Raw genomic sequence first — 25,198 nt, 5'->3', positions numbered from 1 at the left:
ACACTTTAGGATAGTCTCCTGCTTTCTGTCAGCAGGTTCCTTAAGGGCGGCCGTATCCGGAGACGGTAGTGCCACCTTCTTGGACAAGCGTGTGAGCGCTTTATCCACCCTAGGGGGTGTTTCCCAACGTGCCCTATCCTCTGGCGGGAAAGGGTACGCTGCCAATAACCTTTTAGAAATTATCAATTTTCTATCGGGAGAAGTCCACGCTTCATCACACACTTCATTTAATTCCTCAGATGCAGGAAAAACTACAGGCAGTTTTTTCTCACCAAACATAATACCCTTTTTAGTGGTAGCAGGGGTAATATCAGAAATGTGTAAAACATTTTTCATCGCCTCAATCATGTAACGTGTGGCCCTATTGGAAGTTACATTTGTCTAATCGTCGTCGACACTGGAGTCGGTATCCGTGTCAACGTCTGTATCTGCCATCTGAGGTAGCGGGCGTTTTAGAGACCCTGGTGGCCTTTGAGACGCCTGGACAGGCACAAGCTGAGTAGCCGGCTGTCGTATGTCTTCAAACTTCTTGTGTAAAGAGTTGACACTTTCACGTAATTCCTTCCATAAGTCCATCCACTCAGGTGTCGACCCCGTAGGGGGTGACATCACATTTACAGGCATTTTCTCCGCCTCCACATCATTTTCCTCTTCATACATGTCGACACAGCCGTACCGACACACAGCACACAGATAGGGAATGCTCTGATAGAGGACAGGACCCCACCTAGCCCTTTGGAGAGACAGAGGGAGAGTATGCCAGCACACACCAGAGCGCTATATATACACAGGGATATCACTATACAGAGTGTTTTCCCCTATAGCTGCTGTTATATTAAATACTGCACCTAAATAGTGCCCCCCCTCTCTTTTTTACCCTTTTCTGTAGTGCAGGACTGCAGGGGAGAGTCAGGGAGAAGTCCTTCCAGCGGAGCTGTGAGGGAAAATGGCGCCAGTGTGCTGAGGGAGATAGCCCCGCCCCCTTTTTGGCTGACTTTTCTCCCGCTTTTTTAGACAATCTGGCACGGGTTAATTTACACCCATATAGCCCTGAGGACTATATGTGGTGTATACTCGCCAGCCAAGGTGTTAATATTGCTGCTCAGGGCGCCCTGCACACGTCAGTGACCGCAGTGTGTGGTGTGCATGAGGAGCTATGGCGCACAGCTGCAGTGCTGTGCGCTACCTTGGTGAAGACGGATGTCTTCTGCCGCCGATTTTCTGGACCACTTCTTGCTTCTGGCTCTGTAAGGGGGGCGGCGGTGCGGCTCTGGGACCGGACTCCGAGGCTGGGCCTGTGTTCGATCCCTCTGGAGCTAATGGTGTCCAGTAGCCTAAGAAGCCCAAGCTGGCTGCAAGCAGGCAGGTTCGCTTCTTCTCCCCTTAGTCCCTCGTAGCAGTGAGCCTGTTGCCAGCAGGTCTCACTGAAAATAAAAAAACTAAATCTAACTTTCTTTCTAAGAAGCTCAGGAGCAGTGGCGGAACAAGCAAGCGGTGGGCCCAGGTGCGACAAAATGCTTTGGGCCCCCCCCATCCAAGTCCACCCAAGGGGCAGCAAAAATACATAGTGGCGTGGCTTCGTAGGGAAGGGGTGTGGCCACAAAATAATACCAACACAGTAGTCTCCATTATTCAAATTACGCCGCACAGTAGCACCACTACACCAGGTAGAGACCCTTTTACACCTTACAGCGAACAGATTCCTCTTTTTACACATTACAGCAGACAGCGTACCCTTTTTACACATAACGGCAGACCGCGTGCCCTTGTTACACATTACGGCAGACCGCGTGCCCTTTTTACACATTACGGCAGACAGCGTGCCCTTTTTACACATTACGGCAGACAGCGTGCCCTTTTTACACATTACGGCAGACAGCGTGCCCTTGTTACACATTACGGCAGACAGCGTGCCCATTTTCACACATTACGGCAGGCAGATTCCTCCTTTTTACACATAGCAGCAGGCAGATTCCCCATTTTTACACATAGCGTCAGGCAGTCCCCCTTTTTTACACATTACAGCAGGCAGATTCCCCATTTTTACACATAGCGTCGGGCAGATTACCCTTTTTACACATAACGGCAGACCGCGTGCCCTTGTTACACATTACGGCAGACAGCGTGCCCTTTTTACACATTACGGCAGGCAGATTCCCCATTTTTACACATAGCGTCAGGCAGTCCCCCTTTTTTACACATTGCATCGGGCAGATTACCCCTTTTTACACATAGCGGCAGGCAGTCCCCCCTTTTTACACATTGCGGCAGGCAGTCCCCCCTTTTTACACATTGCGGCAGGCAGTCCCCCCTTTTTACACATTGCGGCAGGCAGGCACAAGCAAGAAAGAAGGAAAGAAAAAGAAAGAAAGAAAGAAAGAAGAATTATACTTACCCTCTCCGCCTCAGGCTCCTCGGTGCAGCGTCAGAGACGATTCCCGGGCAGCAGAGGAGGTGGTGGACGGAGGTGGAGGAGAGAGCCGCAGCAGCGCTTTGTTACTGGTGGAGGCGCTGCTGCTGCTACCCCTCTGCTTCCCTATAGGCTGTTCTCGGAAGACAGCCTATAGGGAAGCAGAGGGGCAGCAGCAGCAGCGCCTCCACCAGAAACAAAGCGCTGCTGCGGCTCCCTTCTCCGCCTCCCTCCTCCTCCTTCCCCGTCCGACATCCGTGCCGCTGCTCCTCTCCTCTCCGGGCGGCTGTGCGCTGCGGGCAGCGGTTGCCCGCAGCGCACAGCGGCATGTAATGAGTCAGTTTGACTCGTTACATGCTTGGGCCCCTGGACAGAGGCGGGCCCCAGTGCAACGCACTGCTTGCACTGCCGGTAGTTCCGCCTCTGCTCAGGAGAGCCCCTAGTGTGCACCCTTCTCGTCCGGGCACAGTATCTTAACTGAGGCTTGGAGGAGGGTCATAGGAGGAGGAGCCAGTGCACACCAGATAGTCCTAAAGCTTTCTATTTGTGCCCAGTCTCCTGCGGAGCCGCTATTCCCCATGGTCCTTACGGAGTTCCCAGCATCCACTAGGACGTCAGAGAAATAATAACAACAGGACACCACAGGATGCTCCTCCTATATAAATATAATATTATTAATAATAATAATACACCACAGGCTACTCCTCCTGTAAAATAATATTAAGAGGACACCACAGGCTACACCTCCTGTAAAATAATAATAATAATAATAATAATAATAATAATAATAATAATAAGACACCACTGGCTGCTCCTCAAGTATATTATTTTTATTATTATTATACAGGAGGGCCTATGGTGTCCTGTTAATAAAAAAAAAACAACAGCACACCACAGACTGCTCAACCTGTAAAATAATAATAACAACAACAGGAAACCACAGGCTTCTCCCCCTGTATAATACTAACTGGACACCACAGGCTGCTCCCCCTGTATAGTAATAATAACAGGACACCACAGGCTGCTCCCCCTGTATAATACTAACTGGACACCACAGGCTGCTCCCCCTGTATAATAACAATAACAGGACACCACAAGCTGCTCCCACTGTATAATAATAATAACAGGTCACCACAGGCTGCTCCCCCTGTATAGTAATAATAACAGGACACCACAGGCTGCTCCCCCTGTATAATACTAACAGGACACCACAGGCTGCTCCCCCTGTATAGTAAGACGCCATTACCTGATCTCCACGGACAACGAGTCCTGTACAGTGACCGGAAGTAAGGAGGAAAGCACAGGCCGGAAGTAGGGCATGATTGGCACAGGCCGCTTCCTGGTGACTGGCCCCTCCCCTCCCACACCCCGCTCACAGCCCGTGTTCTGTAATGAATATTACTATAGATGTCCTCAGTGCAGGAGGCCGGCGGCCATTTTCTTGTAGACCAGTCCGGCAGCAGCAATAGGTTCCCTGGCCGTGTAGTGACGTCAGGAGCGGCGGCCATTTTCCCCAGGTCTGAGCTCCGCCTTCCTTCTATCATTCCCACAAGGCAGCAGGAGCAGAGAGCAGCCATTGCTGTGTCTGGCAGCAGGTAATGATATTATTATTATTATTATTCTATAGGCTGAGCAGCTCTGGTGTCAGGTTCTGTACTAGAGGGGGAGCAGCCTCTGGTGCCTTGTTATAGTGCAGCTGGAGCAGCCTCTGGTGCTGCATTATCCCTGTACAGGTGGCTGACACTCTAGTGTCCTATTACTGTAATACAGGAGGTGCAGACCCCGCCGTTACCGTAATACAGGTGGTGCAGACCCCGCCTTTACCGTAATACAGGTGGCGCAAACCCCGCCGTTATCGTAATACAGGTGGCGCAGACCCCGCCGTTACCGTAATACAGGTGGCGCAGACCCCGCCGTTACCGTAATATAGGTGGCGCAGACTCCGCCGTTACTGTAATACAGGTGGCGCAGACCCCGCCGTTACCGTAATACAGGTGGCGCAGACCCCGGCGTTACCGTAATACATGTGGCGCAGACCCCACCATTACCGTAATACAGGTGGCGCAAACCCCGCCGTTATCGTAATACAGGTGGCGCAGACCCCGCCGTTACCGTAATACAGGTGGCGCAGACCCCGCCGTTACCGTAATACAGGTGGCGCAGACTCCGCCGTTACTGTAATACAGGTGGCGCAGACCCCGCCGTTACCGTAATACAGGTGGCGCAGACCCCGCCGTTACCGTAATACATGTGGCGCAGACCCCGCCGTTATCGTAATACAGGTGGCGCAGACCCCGCCGTTACCGTGATACAGGCGGCTCGGACCTCGCCGTTACGGTAATGCAGGTGGCGCGGATTACGCCGTTACCTTAATGCAGGTGGCGCAGACCCCGCCGTTACCGTAATAAGGTGGCGCAGCCCCTGCCGTTACCGTAATACAGGGGGCGCAGACCCCGCCGTTACCAAAATACAGGTGGTGCAGACCCCACCGTTACCGTAATACAGGTGGCGCAGACCCAGCCGTTACCGCAATACAGGTGGCGCGGACCGCGCCGTTACCGCACACACGAGACATTTATGTGTTCTGTCCTGTGGCATTGTACTATACAGGGGTAGCGACCTGTATTGTCTTGCTATACAGAGATAGGGGCCTGTGTTTTATTACTATACAGAGGGAGTGGACTGTGTTGTTCTAATATACAGAGGAGCTGTTTAATATACAGGGGAGCAGCATGTGTTTTCCTACTCTACAGGGGGAGTGGCCTGTGGCATCCTCCTATACAGGGGTAGTGGATTGTGAAGTCCTACTATACAGGGGAATGGGGCTGTGGTGTCTTGTTACTAATATTATATAGTGTGAGTGGCATGTGTTGTCTTTCTATACAGAAGGAGTGGCCTGTGTTGTCATAATAGACAGGAGAAGTGGCCTGTGTTATAATATACAGGGGTAGCATTCTGTGCTGTCATAATATACAGGGGGAGTGGCCTGTGTTTTCATAATATACAGGGGTAGCATCCTGTGCTGTCATCGTATACAGGAGGAGCGGCCTGTGTTGTCATAGTATACAGAGCGAGCGGCCTGTGTTGTTATAATATTCAGGGGGAGTGTCCTGTACTGTCATAATATACAGGGGTAGCATCCTGTGCTGTCATAGTATACAGGGGTAGCATCCTGTGTTGTCATAGTATACAGGGGGAGCGGCCTGTATTGTCATAATATACAGGGGGAGTGGCCTGTCTTGTCATAATATACAGGGGTAGCATCTTGTGTTGTCATAGTATACTGGGGTAGCATCCTGTGTTGTCATAATTTACAGGGTTAGAATCCTGTGTTATAGTATACAGGGGGAGTGGCCTGTGTTGTCATAATATACAGGGGGAGCGGCCTGTGTTGTCATAATATACAGGGGTAGCATCCTGTGTTGTCATAATAGAGAAGAGGAGAGGCCTGTGTTGTCATAATAGACAGGAGGAGCGGCTTGTGGCATCCTACTCTACAAGGGGCACGGCCTATGTTATAATATTTACTTCCTTTCGTTCCTCACACTCACTGCTTGACCCATTCCAGTCTGGCTTCCGTCCTCCCCACTCCAGTGAACTGCCCTTACAAAAGTCTGCAATGACCTCCATGCTGCTAAATCCTACTCTCTACTTGTTCTTCTTGACCTCTCTGCTGCTTTTGACACTGTGGACAACCCTCTCCTACTGCAAATCCTTCACTCCATTGGTCTGCGTGATACTGCCCTCTTCTGGCTGTCTTCCTGCCTCTCTGACCATTCTTTCTCTGTCTCCTCTCATGACTCCAGCTCCTCCCTCTTCCCCTAACTGTAGGTGTCCCCCAAGGTTCTGTCCTTGGTCCTCTTCTTTTCTCTCTCTATACGTCCTCACTAGGTAAGCTCATTAGTTCTTTTGATTTCCAATATCATCTCTATGCTGATGACATTCAAATCTATCTTTCCTCTCTCCGGACTTCTCTCCTGCTCTCCTTACTCGTATCTCCAACTGTCTCTGGATGTTCCAGCGCTTTATTACACCTAACATGTCTAAGACCGAGCTGATCATCTTCCCTCCCTCCCTCCCGCATAACCTCACCTCCTACAATCTCATTATCTATTGATGGCACTACTATCTCCTCTAGCCCCCAAGTGCGCTGTCTTGGAGTAATCCTTCCATCCTCCCTCTCCTTCACACCACACATTCAGCATCTCTCACGGTGCTGCCGTTTTCATCTAAAAAATATTTCCAAGATTAGACCCTTTCTCACCCAGAATTCCACCAAGTCTCTGATCCATTCATTTGTCATATCCAGACTGGACTACTGTAATCTCTTCCTGACTGGCACCTCTAACACATACATAACTCCACTCCAATCTACCCTCAATGCTGCTGCCTGGCTCATCTTCCTCACCAAATGTACTACGTCCACCTCCCCTCTCCTCTCCTACAAGCCCTTCACTGGCTCCCCTTCAGAATCCAATTCAAACTTCTCACACTCACTTACAAAGCCCTCACCCACTCCTCTCCCATTTACATCTCTGACCTTATCTCCCTTTACACCATCACCTGTCCTCTTCGCTCTTCTAATGCACGCCGCCTCCTCACCTCCTCCCACTCCTACCTACAAGATTTCTCACGAGCTGCTCTCTTTCTCTGGAATTCTCTACCTCTCCCCATCCGACTCTCCACCTTCCTACAAATCTTCAATTGGGCTCTAAAGACCCACTTCTTCACCAACCCCAGCCAACTATCCTCCTAACCGTTTGTCCACGCTCACAGTCTAACCCTTCTATGTCACCCTGGTGTCTTAGCCCTTCACCTTTTAGATTGTAAGCTCGCAAGAGTAGGGCCTTCTCCATCATGTGCCTTGCCTTATCTTACTTACACTATCTTATACTCCATACTCCCTTTGATGGCACCTAACCCCCGGTTTTCTGTATATATCTTGTATTTTTCCTAGATTGTCTCAAACTGTAAGTTTATTTTATTTTTGCTCATTTGTTTATGTACTGTGTAATGGGTGCTGTGGATCCCTTATGGCACCATATAAATACAGGATAATACTAAATAGTTTTCTTTAACTGATACAATTCACCATTATTGTTTATTTTAAATACTTTGTATCCATTTATTGTTGAAACTTTAGTATCCAAGTGACATAATTGGGGAGGTGAGGGGGATCTGGGTGTATCACTGTGACGTTGCTTATATCTCTAGTAATAATACAGGGACATGACTGGGGAGGTCAAGGGATCTGGGAGTGTCAAAGTGACACCACCTATATCTATAGTAATAATAAAGGGACATGACTGGGGAGGTGAGGGGATCTGGGACCATCACAGTGATGTCACTTATATTTATAATAATAATACAAGGACATGACTGGGGAGGTGAGGGGATCTGGGAATATCACTGTGACATCACTTATATCTATAGTAATAATACTGTTAGGGTCTCCTGCCCTGTGCTGCCACGTCGTCATGGCAACCGGGAGACAAGTGCTAGTGGAGTAACCTGAGCGCAGCTGATACTCCGGTTCGGGTCTTTTGCTGTGCAGTGGTTATAGGCTCTGTGCACGGCAGGGGATCCGGTGCTGGTTTTTGTGCTCAGAGTCTGTGAGGTCTGAGTGGGGCATGGACAGCACCTGCTTTATAAGGCCTCTTTTCAGGGTAAGCAGATGCTGCTGAATCTTTGTTGGTTAGTCAGTTCATGAAAGTTAGCCAGTACTGTGTAGCTTTGTATTTGTTTGTTGCTTACTGCAAATAGGCCTGGGGATTTGGTATTACACTCTGCCAATCCAGACCTAGCAGTAAGACTGGAGTCAGTCGTTTAGCTTGCTGGGGTTCTGTTACTACTCTGTGAACTTAGCAAGTTTGCGGCTGTATTCTAAGACTTGCCTGTCTAATCCTGTCTCACTGTGCTAGGTGTCAGGGGTCAGTTTAGTGGCAGTAAGCTAAAACCTGTGCACTGCAAGTGAGAATCAGGATTGTGGAGACTCTCCTTGTGTCTATCATTCCATCTCTGACCAAGGAGTTTACTGCCACACCCGTTGGTAACCCTTTAGGGTTTTGCTGTTGCCCTTAGCAACAGCATTTCGGGTTCTCTACGTATTAAAACACAACATCGTGCTTTTTCCATCTGAGCAGTTCTAATACAAGGGAGATACCCAGTTCCTTAGCCTCTGGGCTTCTCTGTTCACTTTGTGTGTATTTTGTTACCCTATCACCTTCTGTGTACGTTATGTCATATTTCCCAGTTTGTTTGTGAGTCCATTTGTTTTGCATAACAGTTCAAACACCAGTACATTCCTGCAGACACTGGAGTGCATAACAGTTCTGACACCAGTACTTTCCTGCAGGCACTGGTGTGCATAACAAATACAGAGATATGACTGGGGAGGTGAGGGGATCTGGTAATGTCACAGTGACATCACTTATATATGTAATAATAATAATAATAATAATAATACTGGGACATGACTGGGGAGGTGAGGGGATCTGGGAGTGCCACAGTGACATCACTTATATCTATATTAATACAGGGACATGACTGGAGAGGTAAAGGGATCTGAGAGCGTCACAATGATGTCACTTGTATTTATAGTAATACAAGATCATGACTAGAGAGGTGGGGGAGTCTGGTAGTGTCACAGTGATATCACTTATATCTATAATAATAATACAGAGACATGACTGGGGAGGTTGGGAGGTGAGGGGGTCTAGGAGTGTCACAGTGACATCACTCACATCTATAGTAATAATATAGGGACATGACTGGAGAGGTGAGGGGATCTGGAAGTGTCACAGTGACATCACTAATATCTATAATAATACAGGGACATGATTGGGGTGGTCAGTGGATCTGGCAGCATCACAGTGACATCATTTATATCTATAGTAATAATACAGGGACGTGACTGGATTGGTGAGGGGGTCTGGAAATGTCACAGTGACATCACTTATATCTATAGTAATATTTCGGGGACATGACTGGGAGGTGAGAGGATCTGGGAGTGTCACTGTGACATCACATATCTATAGTAATAATTCGGGGACATGACTGGGGAGGTGAGGGGATCTGGAAGTGTCACAGTGACAGCACTTATATCTATAGTAATAATACAGGGACATGACTGGGGAGGTGAGGGGATCTGGGAGCATCACAGTGACCACTTATATCTATAGTAATAATACAGGGACATGACTGGGGAGGTAAGGGGATCTGTAAGTGTCACAGTGACATCTCTTATATATCTAGTAATAATACAAGGATATGACTGGGGAGGTGAGTGGGTCTGGGAGCATCATAGTGACATCACATTTTTATAATAATAATACTGGGACTTGACTGGGGAGGTGAGTCGCAGTGACATCACTTACTACTGTAGTAATAATACAGGGACATGACTGGGGTGGTGAGGGGATCTGGGAGTGCCACAGTGACATCACTTATATCTATAGTAATAATACAGGGACATGACAGTAGGTGAAGGGATCTGGGAGCGTCACAATGATGTCACTTATATTTATAGTAATAATACAAGGACATGACTGGGGAGGCGGGGGAGTCTGGTAATGTCACAGTGACATCACTTATATCTATAGTAATAATATAGGGACATGACTGGGGAAGTGAGGGGATCTGGTAGTATTTACAATGATATTGATGGGGCATTATACAGTAACACCAGGGGATGTGTCCGGGTGATGACTGGAGAGGTGACTGCTGGGAATGTGGCATTATACAGTAACACCAGGGGATGTGTCCGGGTGATGACTGGAGAGGTTACTTCTAGGAATGGGACATTATACAGTAACACCAGGGGACGTGTCTGGGTGATGACTGGAGATGTGACTGCAGAGAATGGGACATTATACAGTAACACCAGGGGACGTGTCTGGGTGAGGACTGGAGAGGTGACTGCTGGGAATGGGACATTATACGGTAACACCAGGGGACGTGTCTGGGTGATGACTGGAGATGTGACTGCTGGGAATGGGACATTATACAGTAACATTAGGGGACATGTCTAGGTGATGACTGGAGAGGTGACTGCTGGGAATGGGGCATTATACAGTAACACCGGGTATGTGTCTGGGTGATGACTGGAGAGGTGACTGCCGGGAATGGGACATTATACAGTAACACCAGGGGATGTGTCCGGGTGATGACTGGAGAGGTTACAGCTGGGAATGTGACATTATACAGTAACACCAGGGGATGTGTATGGGTGATGACTGGAGAGGTGACTGCCGGGAATGGGATATTATACAGTAACACCAGAGGAAGTGTCTGGGTGATGACTGGAGAGGTGACTGCTGGGAATGGTACATTATACAGTAACACCAGAGGACGTGTCTGGGTGATGACTGGAGAGGTGGCTACTGGAAAAGGGGCATTATACAGTAACACCAGAGAATGTGTCTGGGTGATGACTGTATCACTGTGTGTGTCCAGTGTCTATAAGGTGTCAGGATGTCACTATGTCTCCATGCAGGAGGAGGAGTATATAGAGGAACACAGGGGTCTGTACAAGGACGTGATGATGGAGAATCACCGGCCCCTCACATCACTGGGTAAGAGGAGGCTGTCATGTATTGTACAGGGGAGAGCAGGTATGGGGGCCCCTATATACACACATCATCTGATATTTACATATATACACTGTACTCAGTCACTGTGTGTCTCCTACAGATGGGCCCAGTAACAGAGATACCCCAGAGAGATGTCCCCGTCCTCTGTATTCAAAGGATTGTACAGAGGAGAATCACAGGATCCCACAGGAGGATCATGTAGGTGGGATTTAGGGTCTTCCCAATATACCAAAGTGACTATCACTATATGATCTGTAGAGAAGCTGTGTGTCTTATACACTGATATTATAATGTTTCACCTCAGTTTAATCTGACTGTATGCAAATGTCATTATAGTGTTTTTTTTCTTTTTAGGTACAACTTCTGTCTGATATTAAAACAGAAGCTATAGAGGGAGAAGAAGAGACGTATGTGACTGATATAAAGGCAGAAGATATAGAGGGAGAACAAGAGATGTATGTGACTGATATAATGACAGAAGATATAGAGGGAGAAGAAGAGACGTATGTGACTGATATAAAGGCAGAAGATATAGAGGGAGAAAAAGAGACGTATGTGACTGATATAAAGGCAGAAGATATAGAGGGAGAAGAAGGGACGTATGTGAGGGGTGATCAGCAGTGTAAGGAGGAGGAGATCCCTACAGATATCAGCACAGGTGAGTAATAAACATTTATTACAGAACAGAGTTACATATTCTCCTTCCTCAGTCACTACAACAATCTCTTATCCTACACCCTCTTCTGTCAGTACAAACTAATGAGGGAAATGTATCTGCCCTGTGAGGGAGTCAGGAGGCATCAGCCCCTATTATACTCCTGCTCTCCCCTCACATCATGTCACTGTGTGTTACCAGCCCAGAGATCTAACCAGTCTCCTCCCCACACACTCTGGTGTATCTCATACATCAGGAGCCATCAGCCCCAATTATACTCCTGCTCTCCCCCTAACATCATGTCTCTGTGTTACCAGCCCAGAGATCTGACCAGTCTCCTCCCCACACTCTCTGGTGTTTCTCATACATCAGGAGCCATCAGCCCCTATTATACTCCTGCTCTCCCCCTCACATCATGTCACTGACCAGCCCAGAGATCTGACCAGTCTCCTCCCCACACTCTCTGGTGTATCTCATACATCAGGACCCATCAGCCCCTATTATACTCCTGCTCTCCCCCTCACATCATGTCACTGTGTGTTACCAGCCCAGAGATGTGACCAGTCTCCTCCCCACACTCTCTGGTATATCTCATACATCAGGAGCCATCAGACCCTATTATACTCCTGCTCTCCCCCTCACATCATGTCACTGTGTGTTACCCGCCCAGAGATCTGACCAGTCTCCTCCTCACACTCTCTGGTGTATATCATACATCAGGAGCCATCAGCCCTTATTATACACCTGCTCTCCCCCTCACATCATGTTACTGTGTGTTACCAGCCCAGAGATCTGACCAGTCTCCTCCCCACACTCTCTGGTGTATCTCATACATCAGGAGCCATCAGCCCCTATTATACTCCTGCTCTCCCCCTCACATCATGTCACTGTGTGTCACCAGCCAAGAGATCTGACCAGTCTCCCCACACTCTCTGGTGTATCTCATACATCAGGGGCCAGTAGCCCCTATTATACTCCTGCTCTCCCCCTCACATCATGTCACTATGTGTTACCAGCCCAGAGATCTGACCAGTCTCCTCCCCACACTCTCTGGTGTATCTCATACATCAGGAGCCAGCAGCCCCAATTATACTCCTGCTCTCCCCCTCACATCATGTCACTATGTGTTACCAGCCCAGAGATCTGACCAGTCTCCTCCCCACACTCTCTGGTGTATCTCATACATCAGGAACCATCAGCCCCTATTATACTCCTGCTCTCCCCCTCACATCATGTCACTATGTGTTACCAGCCCAGAGATCTGACCAGTTTCCTCCCCACACTCTCTGGTGTATCTTATACATCAGGAGCCATCAGCCCCTATTATACTCCTGCTCTCCCCCTCACATCATGTCACTATGTGTTACCAGCCCAGAGATCTGACCAGTTTCCTCCCCACACTCTCTGGTGTATCTTATACATCAGGAGCCATCAGCGCCTATTATACTCCTGCTCTCCCCCTCATATCCTGTCACTGTGTGTTACCAGCCCAGAGATCTGACCAGTCTCCTCCCCACACTCTCTGGTGTATCTCATACATCAGGAGCCATCAGCGCCTATTATACTCCTGCTCTCCCCTCACATCATGTCACTGTGTGTTACAGGACGATAGTATAAGGTATATAGTTACGGGAAGAGAAGCGTCACATAAATGTCCTGTAAGTCAGAGCAGTATGGACAGTAGATCAATATTTCCATCAGTAGTTACTGGAGAAGCGTCTCCGAGTATTCTCAGACAGTGGGTGTGCCAGGAAAGCAATGGGATTATGGCAGAGGTGGGAAAGATGATATATTGTGTAGAGAGAGTCGCCTCACGCGTTCCCATGTAGCAGGCTAAGAGTATACAGTGGCCGAATAGCTGAGACTGAGGCAGGATTTTCCAAGGGACTGGTCCCTACATCAGGAAGTCTTCCAGCTACTGATAGAAAGATTTGGGCTTCTTCAAGTAGACATTATGGCAGCAGCTCATGTCACCTGTAGTAATCTCACGTTATCTCTCAGTGTTAGTTATACTCCAGTCCAATCATCCTAGTTTAAAAAAATAATAAACATAACTGCAATGCTTACATGTAATAATGTCACTTATATAATTATATATTATACACTGTAACACCCTGGGTCTCGTCTACTCATTTTATAGTAAACAGACATTTTTCATTATAAGATTAATGTTACAGGAAAATGTCACATTTCCATAATGTATTTTATTTCCAGCAGATGGACACACAAGCAGGAATATCTCAGAAGGACATCTAATGTTATCCCCGGATTGTGACATAAAAGATAATGACAGTAGACATGATTCTCCAGGAGATAACCCCATTACCCCAATTATACATCCAGTTCTATCAGCTGGTCCCTCTGATCCTGGTAAATGTTCTGCTGATCACTCTGATATCGGTGCATCTGTTACAGCTCTGAGAGTAGATACAGAGTTTCCCTGTTCTATAGATGCCAAATGTTTTACACAGAACACAAATCTTATTACCCATCAGACAGGTAAGGCAGGTGAGAGGCCATTTCCATGTTCTGAGTGTGGGAAATGTTTTACATACAAATCACTTCTTGTAAGACATGAGAGAAGTCACACAGGAGAGAAGCCATTTCCATGTTCTGAGTGTGGAAAATGTTTTATACAAAAATCAGCTCTTGTTATACATGAGAGAAGTCACACAGGTGAGAAACCATTTCCATGTTCCGAGTGTGGGAAATGTTTTACACTGAATTCACATCTTCTTAGACATGTGAAAATCCATACAGGTGATAGGCCATTTCCATGTTCTGAGTGTGGGAAATGTTTTATAGATAAGTCACATCTTGTTAGACATGAGAGAAGAAGTCATACAGGTGAGAAACCATTTCCATGTTCTGAGTGTGGGAAATGTTTTCTAGAGAAATCACATCTTGTTATGCATGAGAGAAAACACACCGGTGAGAAACCATTTCAATGTTCTGAGTGTGGGAAATGTTTTGTACAGAAATCATATCTTGTTACACATCACAGAAGTCACACAGGTGAGAAGCCATTTCCATGTTCTGAGTGTGGTAAATGTTTTATACATAAGTCACAATTTGTTAGACATGAGATAAGTCATACAGGTGAAGAACCATTTCCATGTTCTGAGTGTGGGAAATGTTTTATAGTTAAGTCACAACTTATTAGACATGAGAGACATCACACAGGTGAGAAGCCATTTCCATGTTCTGAGTGTGGGAAATGTTTTGTACAGAAATCAGAACTTGTTACTCATGGGAGAATACACACAGGTGAGAAACCATTTCCATGTTCTGAGTGTGGGAAATGTTTTATACAAAAATCAAATCTTGTTCGACATGAGAGAAGTCACACCTACAAAGGGCAAGGCTTCAGCGTTACCATCCAACATGGGGGAAGCTTTCTCTCTGACCTCTCATTACACAACGTATCCTGATCCCGGCTCTATGTGACCTCTCACATCTATCACTTGTGTCACATTACATCTCATACCTGTAGTTTTATGTTTATGTTGTTTCCCTGTTACCTGTTCTGTAAGATCACCTGCTCTCATTGTGTGGATGGGGGAGGAAGGGGGTCACTTTCTAGCATGAGTGGTAGTTTCTGGAACTGGATTGCCCAGAGGAGTGTGGGAGTACCATCCTGGAGGTGACGGGGGTGAGCGCTTATTACCTAATAATAGGGATACGATCTGACTGTCATGTCCCTGCTACACCTCCGCTCTGCCTAATAATGATTGCCACTTTATATATGGGCAGCTGTGCCAGTGTCACCCCACATCTGTATCTCACAGGCTGTCACATAAACCCCTATATCTGTTGTAGATGCAATAATCAGCCTTGGGCACAATTATATATATAAGTCAATTTGTGGCAGTACTCCCACGACATGAGTTAAAGTCCGGTACCCGGGCAGCGACGAAGCAATGGGCGGCACTCAGGTCACAGAAAATACAAACAGACATACCTTATATCCCTCCTCATGTGCAATGAATTTTGGCGTGGTTGCAGCGTTCTGACGCCCACAGATGACGTCTTCATGCCGCCCGCCTACCGGAGATTTCATAATAGATACAAACTGAAACATAGAAACAAGAATTGTTATACACAAAACAATTTAAACAAACCAGGAACAAGTACAGATGCCATGTAATAAATACAGATCATATATGTAGATACACACTTCTAGGTGATTATGAATATAAAGGTTGCTGACCACATCTATACATCATTATAAAAAGCAAAGAAGACCAAGAGACTCGTTAAGGCCTTTGGGAGAAAGAGTTTGCAGCTCATGAATCCATCTGGATTCTTTCTGCAATAAAGTGATCTATTCCCACCTCTCAGATTTGCAGGTTCGTGATCTATAATGATATATTTTAAACAGGCGATGTTATGTTTGGCTAGGGCAAAGTGTCGAGCAACCGGCTGGTCGCTAGTCTTACTTTGTATGGCCTTTCGAATGACCAATTTGTGATTAGCCATACGTTCCCTTAGTGTACAGTCGGTTTTGCCGACATAATGCAATTCGCATGGGCAGCTGATAAGATATATAATAAATCTAGTAGTGCACGTGACCCTATGCTTAATGGTGTATTTTCTTCCACTGAACGGATGCCTGAACGTGCTCCCGGTAAGGAGAGATCTACATGTAGTGCAATCAAGGCATCTAAAGCAACCTTTTCGTAAAAGACAAAAAGATGTTTTGTTCACTCTGTTTGGAGTGTAGACCAGTCACATCAGATCTGACTAGCCAGTCACGTAAATTACAACCTCTCGTGTATGTGGGCATGATGGCTGTTCCCGTAAGATTCAGATCCTTGTCAGTCTGTACCACGGGCCACAGGGATTTGGTAGTTTTGGCAATTGCCCTACTGTTAACTTTACAGTGATTAACCCATGGAAACCGGGTGCTGCCAATTTTTTTCTCTTTTTGGCCAATAAAGTATCCCGATTCATATTGAGAGCTTTGTTCTTAGCGCAAACAACGTTTCAAGAGGGTATCCCCTCTGTCTAAATTTGCTAATCATGTTGTCAATTTGTATGGTAGCTTTGGATTTATCACTGCAAATTCTCACCGCCCACAGGAACTGAGAATAGGGTAAAGCCAATTTGCATGAGAGGGGGTGAAAACTTTCAAAGTGAAGCAGCATATTGCGGTCAGTGTTTTTGTGATACAGGTCGTGGATAAAATGCCCTCCTTACACTGTACTAGTACATCAAGGAAATTGACACACTCTTTGCTGATATGAAAGGTAAATTTGATCGGATGTTCCGTAGAGTTATGAAAATTCATAAATTCCCGGAACTTCTCCTCTGACTGTGACCAAATGACAAACACGTCATCTATGTACCGTACGTACATGATGATGGATTCCGAGACAGACCTGTCACTGAAAAAGATATCTTGCTCTGCAGAGAACATGTAAGCATTTGCATAGGACGGGGCCACAGGGGACCCCATAGCACAACCTGCTGTCTGCAGGTAAAACCTGCCATCGAAAATGAAATAATTATATGTTAGCGTCATAGTTAGAAGATCTAGTACAAACTCAATATCTGGACCAACATATAATGGGTTTCCTGTCAGTAATTTTCGTACAGCGCATATACCAGCCTCACTGGGAATGACAGTGTACAGACTGGCAATATCTATACTGCATACAATATAGGAATGTTCTAATTGGACAATCTGGAATCGCGCAACAAACCAAAAATGAAGCAGCTCAGAGGTAAAACAAACCCCGCGGAGTCTTTCTCCAGATAACGCCAAAGTAACAAGGGTATATATGGCTGGTGGGGATGTATCACCTCAGGCGCTAATGATGAGCGTAACTTATTAGAGTGACTAAGTGAAATCACAAATCCAGCATAACAGTGAACAAGGTGAAGCAATAAAAGACTTTCTTATCTTGAAAATAGATAGCCAGGAGTAATTTTTCCTCAACGAATATATTGCAATTCACAGGTTTACATGTGAAAAAGAGAAAGGAATATCATGTGTAGCACAGTAACAACACGTTAATACTGACATACAAACATGACATAGATATGCAAATATAACAAGAAAGGACTAGCACAGTCTCTGTATGAGGGGAGTCAGAAAAATTACCAGCAGGTCTGAGAACCAATGAAATAGTTTTCAAACAAGTTCTTAAAATGTCCAATCGCCTCTCCGGATAAGCGGACCGGACTCCGTTCTTGGCAAAAGTTCTGCAACCCAAATGTACCACAGAAGCTGCAAGGTCCACTGCTGATCCCTCAATAACCAACGCGTTTCCACCTGCTTTGCTGGAGGTCTTTTTCAAGGTGAGATGAGGGGCAGTCTGATGATCCAGAATTTAAACATGTTCAACCAATCCTCGTTTTTGTGCAATTATTTTGAACAGCTGTGTGTTCCCATAGTTACACTCTCCTCCAATCATATAAAGGGGCTGATCATGATTGCGTCGTGTCACTTCCGGTGAGGCTGTGGAGGCCAATCGCATCTATCAAAAGGACTATTTCTTTCCCTTATTGGTGATGTCTAGTCCCCGCTTCCGCCAACCTCCCCAGTGCATGTTCGCCAACCGGAAGTCTCGGGCACCGGCTTCCGCCAGCCCCGCCAATGGTATCCATGGTGAACTGAGGCGGATGATCCCGGCCGTTCACTTCCGCCCGCCTTGTTGCGCCAACCAAGGCCAGAAGTGCTGTGGTTTAGTTGATCCCTGCTTCCGCCAACCATTCTGGGAGCAGGATTGCCAACCAAACCCGGAAGTGCCTCTTCACAATCATATCAGCCCTCGTAAATCATACGTCCAATATCAAAATTAAAACGTAGGGGACTGTAAGAGAGTTTCTTCTTGGCTTCTGTCCAGATAGGCTAGAATTTAAAAGACATACATAAATATCCAGAAATAAATGCATAAAAATAAATTTTATTAAAACATAAAAAAACCATTTCAATTCAAAATCATTACTCAGTCCAGATGGGTGTAGTGTATTAAGTTCATATATAACCTGCATTTCATTTTCAGCTAAAATCAACATAATATCCCTTTGTTTGTTGGAGCATTTAATTAATTTAAAACCCGCAAATCTAATGATGTGTTTTAGAGATTTGTTGTGATGGATTTTAAAGTGGTTAGACAGAGCGTGTGTAGTCAATCCATTTTTTATATTTCTGCAATGTTCGCTTATTCGTACTTTCAGTGGTCTTGTGGTATGGCCAATATAAAATAAATGACAAGAGCACTCAATAAAATATAAAACATTCTTAACATTACAAGTAATAAAATCATGTATTTTGGCAGTTTTCCCATTAGTGCATATTGAATCTAATTTCTTGGAACCGTCATTTTTTATTTCCCTACACCTGATGCAAATCCCGCATCGGTGAAACCCTTTTGTTAAAATCCTGCCTTCTCTCCTTTTTGGTGGAAGATGACTTCTTACCAAGGATTTTTTCAGATTCGGGGCTTTTTTATAAATAAAAATAGGGTGGTCTAGAATTACATCCCCAACTATTGGCTCCTTTTTTAGGATGTTCCAATTTTTTCTAAAAGACCTTTCTAATAACTTATGTTGTGTTAAAACCTGTAATAAAAGCCCATTCATAATTTCCTTCCTTCTGATGTTTTATATCATTACCTAGAGTTTTTCTGTCCAGCACCTCTACATCACCCAGTGCTGGCTCAATTCTCTTACTGTCATAGCCACTTTTTTCCAATCTGCACTTTAAATCCTTAGCTTTTTGTTGATAAGACGGTTACAATCACTTACCCTTATAATTCTGTGAACAGGGATGATTTCCTGGGGGTTCATTTATATTTAGTGAATGGTATACCAATGACAAGCTCTAGTGGTCATATTGTAGACTGAATAGATATTTTGTAACATCACACCATCAAGTCATTTGAATATTTACAACATAGCGAAATTATTTTGTGAAATCGGTACAGCAAAGAATCACTCGTGGACACGTTTTTTAATCTTTCACATTTCTTTATTTTTTCTATTCACATACATGTTTGTTTTGTGATTTTAAACCTTATGTTTCACTGCGAGTTTGGGATAAACATATTAACGTATGTCTCATTTTAATGTATATCTAATAAAGGTTATTTCTTATGATATAATTGGTTCTGTCCAAGTGCATCAACGGAACAGATGACTTCTTATTTTTCCTCCCCAATTCTAATTTATTAAGTCTCCACAAGATGGAAAAGAGGAAACACAATTGTTACAGATCTGCAGCAGTTACCAGCTGAAATGTAGACGTGAAGTCAGCACCAGAACCTGTGTAATCCATGTGTGAGGCAGGACAGCCAGCCCCAGAACCTGTGTAATCCATGTGTGAGGCAGGACGGTCAGCCCCAGAACCTGTGTAATCCATGTGTGAGGCAGGAAAAGGGTTCATAGGGTCACCGTAAAGGAGCATTATGGTGGGAATGTTGTTTTATGGAACACACACAAATGTAGTAATCAACCGCAGAAAGAGGGCCTTCCAAATAACAAACAGTTGTGTGTATTGTATTCAATTGCTTGTCAAACAACACATGTTGTACATGTGCACTACACATGTAATATTTGGAAACAAATGTGTATAGATTGTGTTGCACATGTGTGTTGCAGGGTGTGTTGCATACCTCACAACTTTTCCCATCTGCAAAGAGGGATACACGCGCGGCGAAGCCGTGCACGCCCCCTAAAAGGGGGCGAGGCCTAAGAAAAGGGGTGTGGCTTCACGGGAGGACCCACGATCGCGAGCCACGCCCCTGTTTTCATCACTGAGGGGTCATGGCCAGCGCTCTGTGAGCCGCTGGCATGCCCCCTCTCCCTCAGTCTCCAATGAATAGACGCTGTGCGCACAGCGTCTATTCACCGCTGCTCTGCTAAGTAGGGCAGCGACAGACAGAGCCTCCCAACTGCCCCCCCCCCCCACTGCGGGACACTGCGGCCCACGGGTAGGACAGTGGGACAGTCCCCATAAAACGGGACTGTCCCGCGAAAATCGGGACAGTTGGGAGGTATGGTGTTGTGTTGCAGATTGTGTGTTACACGTGTGTGTTGCAGGGTGTGGTGTGTGTTGCACATGTGTGTTGCAGGGTGTGGTGTGTGTTGCACATGTGTGTTGCAGGGTGTGTTGCAGATTGTGTGTTGCAGGGTGTGGTGTGTGTGTTGCAGGGTGTGGTGTGTGTTGCACATGTGTGTTGCAGGGTGTGGTGTGTGTTGCAGGGTGTGGTGTGTGTTGCAGGGTGTGGTGTGTGTGTTGCAGGGTGTGGTGGGTGTTGCACATGTGTGTTGCAGGGTGTGGTGTGTGTGTTGCAGATTGTGTGTTGCAGGGTTTCATAACCTACATACCATATCAGAGGGAGCTGGAGGTGAAATGAGCTGTGGAGGCAGATGAATTGCATACAGGTGTGTGTGATTTGCAACTAATCGCTGGATGATGCTGGACAGTACACCCGCGCTGAGCGTTTGCAAGTCGTGCGCAGCCCAAGACTTACCAGCTGTGAACGCCCAGTGTGCACTAACAGCGATTTGCTTTGCAGCTGTTCACACCCCTTCACTATCCTGCAAAGCCATGCCCCTGCACCGCCTTCACCACGCCTCTTTGTCATTGCCTGACAGCAAATAGAAAAGCACATTCATCACACAGCGAGGCAGCACATGTGCACTTCTGGCTTCGCGCGTGCACATTTGGCTAAGACCCGCCATGTCACAACTGAGGGCCTGAGCTGACGGGAGGCAGCCTCAGTTGTAGGGGCTGAGATGTACCGGAACCTGGGAGGTTGTATCAGACCCCTGGACATGTAAGTAACATGAGGAATAACCGCCCGAAGGCGTGACCACGACAACTTGAATAAAAGTCAATGATGTTTATTTATGACAAACTCCATGCATCACAGTAGCAGTAAAAAAAACTTACAGTTCCTGGGTATTACAGGGTGGCAGGGGCCACAGAGCTCTGGTAGTATGAGACAGTTCTTATTATCTGCGAGTTGGAAAGTCCTTACCAGGCCCGACTGTAGCAATGAAGAAAGCCCAGGATCGTACCAGCTGGTGTTCCAGGGAAAGCTGGACTGCTGTAAATAAAATAGCTGCTGTGAGTTCTGGTTGGAACCAGACAGATGTTGGCACGGAGTGGGTACTGGCTGGAACCAGTAAAATAATAAATGAAGCTTGAGAGCGATGCAATATGAATGAAATGTAGAGCTTGAGAGCGAAGAAATAATAATACCGGTGGAGAGTGGTAAACTGTAGAAAGGACACCGGCCCTTTAAGAGAAGCTGTACTCTGCTGGAAGCTGGGCTGGAAGCAGGTAATGTTGTAGCTGGAAACAGATGAATCCAAAATGGAGCAGAGAGTCAGGCTACACCGCAGGTGGAATGCTGGTGCGGGTCTCTATGGTGGAAGTCTTGAGACAGGAGCTGGAACCTGGAAGACAATCACAGGAGAGAGACAAACAGGAACTAGGTTTGACAACCAAAGCACTGACGCCTTCCTTGCTCAGGTACAACATACTTATACCCGCAGCAAGGAAGGGATTGGCTAGGCAATTATGCAGATTATCAATACTGAGAACAGATTGGTGGAAATAATCAACTGACAGAATCCAAGATGGCTGCGCCCATGCAGACACTTGGAGGGAAGTTTGGTTTGTAATCCATGTGGAAATGAAAACAGTAATGGCGGCGCCGACCACCGGAGACAGGAGGCGCCAGGCTGACAGGTGCACATCCAACCACGCGGACACAGCGGAGGCCGCGGCTGACGTAATCGCCACTCAGACACTCTGCATGCAGAAGCTCAGGGACGGCGGCGGAGGCCGCAGGAGACGCCATGCCAGGTGTAATATGACGTTTACTGTGACAGCGTCTCAGAGTGACAGGAGAGGATACAGGCATGTAAACATCAGGATAACAGATGGGATCCGGTCCTGGAGTGCTGAGCCAGCCTTAGGAGGCATCTGATGGGTAAGAAATGGCGTCCAGATACCCGGATCGTGACAGCACCCCCCCCTTTAGGAGTGGCCCCAGGACACTTCTTTGGCTTTTGAGGAAACTTGGAATGGAATCTCCGGACCAAGGCAGGAGCATGGACATCAGAAGCATTGGTCCAGGAACGTTCCTCAGGGCCATAACCCTTCCAGTCAATAAGATATTGTAGTTGACCGTAACGGTGACGTGAGTCCAGGATCTTGGCCACTTCATACTCAACGCCTCGTTGAGTTTGGACTTTCGGAGTTGGAGGAAGTGAGGAATGAAACCGATTCAAGATCAGCGGTTTCAACAAGGAAACATGGAATGTCCTGGGTATTTTTAAGAAGGGAGGCAACTGGAGTCTGTAAGCAACAGGATTGATGACTTGTTCAATCTTGAAAGGACCGATATAGCGAGGTGCAAACTTCATACTGGGAACTCTTAACCTCAAATTCTTCGTGGATAACCATACCCGATCACCCACCTTGAGAGCAGGAACTGCTCGACGCTTCTTATCCGCAAACTTCTTGTACCTGAACGATGCCTTGAGCAGAGCTGATCGTACGCTCTTTAAGATATTGGCAAACTGATGCAAGGTGATATCCACTGCGGGAACAGAAGTTGCTGGAAGCGGTTGGAACTCAGGGACTTTAGGGTGGAATCCAAAGTTAGTGAAGAATGGTGTTGAAGCAGATGAAGAATGATACTGGTTGTTATGACAGAACTCGGCCCGGGGAAGTAATTGAACCCAGTCATCTTGAGAGGAGGACACACAGATGCGGAGGAAGGCCTCCAAGTCCTGATTCACCCTCTCGGTTTGACCATTGGTCTGAGGATGGTAAGCCGTGGAAAACTTTAGCTTGACTTGGAGGACTTGACATAAACTTTGCCAGAATTTGGCTGTGAATTGAACTCCTCGATCTGAGATAATGTCTTCAGGACGACCGTGGAGTCGGAAGATCTCTTGTATAAATACTTGAGCCAACTTGGAAGCTGACGGAAGACCGGTGAGAGGAATGAAGTGTGCCATCTTGGTGAACCGGTCAACTACCACCCAGATGGTATTGAACTTGTTGCACATGGGTAAATCTGTAATAAAATCTATCGACAAATGGGTCCAAGGTCGACGGGGAACAGATAGTGGAACCAGTTGCCCCGCAGGCGACTGGCGGGATACCTTATGTTGAGCACACTTTGGGCAAGATGCAATAAACTCCAAGACGTCCTTTTTCAGAGTTGGCCACCAATAGGACCTAGAGATAAACTCCAGGGTTTTTTGGATACCTGTATGTCCGGCAAAACGGGAAGCATGGGCCCAATGCATGAGCTTCTTCCTTAGCATCGGTTTCACAAAACTTTTCCCTGATGGGGGCGTAGAGTCCATCCCTACCGTGGAGAATGCCAACGGATTTATAATAGGATGCTTGTCTGAAGACTCTGACTCATTTTCTTGCTCCCATGAGCGGGAAAGGGCATCGGCCTTGCGATTCTGAGAGCCCGGACAGAACTGGAGCTTAAAGTCGTACCTGGAAAAGAAAAGTGCCCATCTGGCCTGACGAGGGTTGAGACATTGTGCGCCTTTCAGATATAAAAGCTTCTTGTGGTCTGTAAGTATGGTGATAGAATGAGAAGCTCCCTCCAACAGATATCTCCACTCTTCTAGAGCGAGCTTGATGGCTAGCAACTCCTGGTCGCCAATGGCATAGTTGCGCTCAGCTGGGGAGAACTTCCGGGAGAAGAAACTGCAAGGGTGTAAATGGCCATCTTTAGCCCTCTGAGATAACACCACTCCTACTCCAATGGAGGAGGCATCCACCTCTAAGATGAAAGGAGAGTCGATGTCAGGCTGTTTCAGAACAGGCGCAGAGATGAACCTTTGTTTTAAAAGATGAAATGCTTGCATGGCTTCTTCAGACCACTTGGACGGGTTAGCACCCTTCTTAGTGAAAGCAGTAATAGGCACCACAATGGTGGAAAAGTCTTGTATAAACTTTCGGTAATAGTTGGCGAACCCTAAGAACCTCTGGACCCCTTTGAGGGTTAAGGGTACCGGCCAATTTTGGATTGCTTGTAGTTTCTCAGGATCCATCTCTAGTCCGGAACCGGACACAATGTACCCTAGAAATGGAATGGACTTGACTTCAAAGTCGCATTTCTCTAATTTGCAATAGAGATGATTGACACGGAGACGGGACAGAACCTCTTTAACCCAAAAACGATGTTCCTCTAAATCGTTGGCAAAAATGAGGATATCGTCAAGATAAACCACGACATGACGGTATAGAATGTCTCTGAAGATCTCATTGACAAAATGCTGGAAGACAGCTGGAGCATTGCTCAATCCGAAGGGCATGACGAGGTACTCATAATGTCCGTCACGGGTGTTAAAGGCGGTCTTCCACTCGTCACCCTCACGGATCCGGATGAGATTGTATGCACCTCTCAAGTCCAGCTTTGTAAAGATGGTAGCTCCGCTAACTCTGTCAAAGAGCTCAGTAATCAGGGGTAAAGGATAACGGTTCTTGATGGTAATGTCGTTCAAACCTCTGTAGTCGATGCACGGCCGCAGACCACCATCTTTCTT

At 46.5% G+C, this 25,198-nt stretch overlaps 1 protein-coding gene across 1 annotated transcript in view; it reads left to right on the top strand.

Moving 5' to 3' along the window:
- Positions 1–15,143, top strand: part of LOC134984724 (zinc finger protein 260-like) — a 172,969-nt gene extending 157,826 nt beyond the window's left edge. The window contains exon 5 of the mRNA XM_063950231.1: positions 14,229–15,143. Within this exon, the coding sequence (XP_063806301.1) occupies positions 14,229–15,087 (859 nt within the window). The 3' untranslated portion in view covers positions 15,088–15,143. The remainder of the gene's footprint in view (positions 1–14,228) is intronic.
- The last annotated feature ends 10,055 nt before the right edge of the window (positions 15,144–25,198 follow it).

This window comes from Pseudophryne corroboree (genome assembly GCF_028390025.1).
Source record: "Pseudophryne corroboree isolate aPseCor3 chromosome 3 unlocalized genomic scaffold, aPseCor3.hap2 SUPER_3_unloc_77, whole genome shotgun sequence".
NCBI lineage: Eukaryota > Metazoa > Chordata > Amphibia > Anura > Myobatrachidae > Pseudophryne > Pseudophryne corroboree.
The sequence above is the reverse complement of the archived record's forward strand: the minus strand, read 5'-3'. Positions and strand labels throughout refer to the sequence as shown.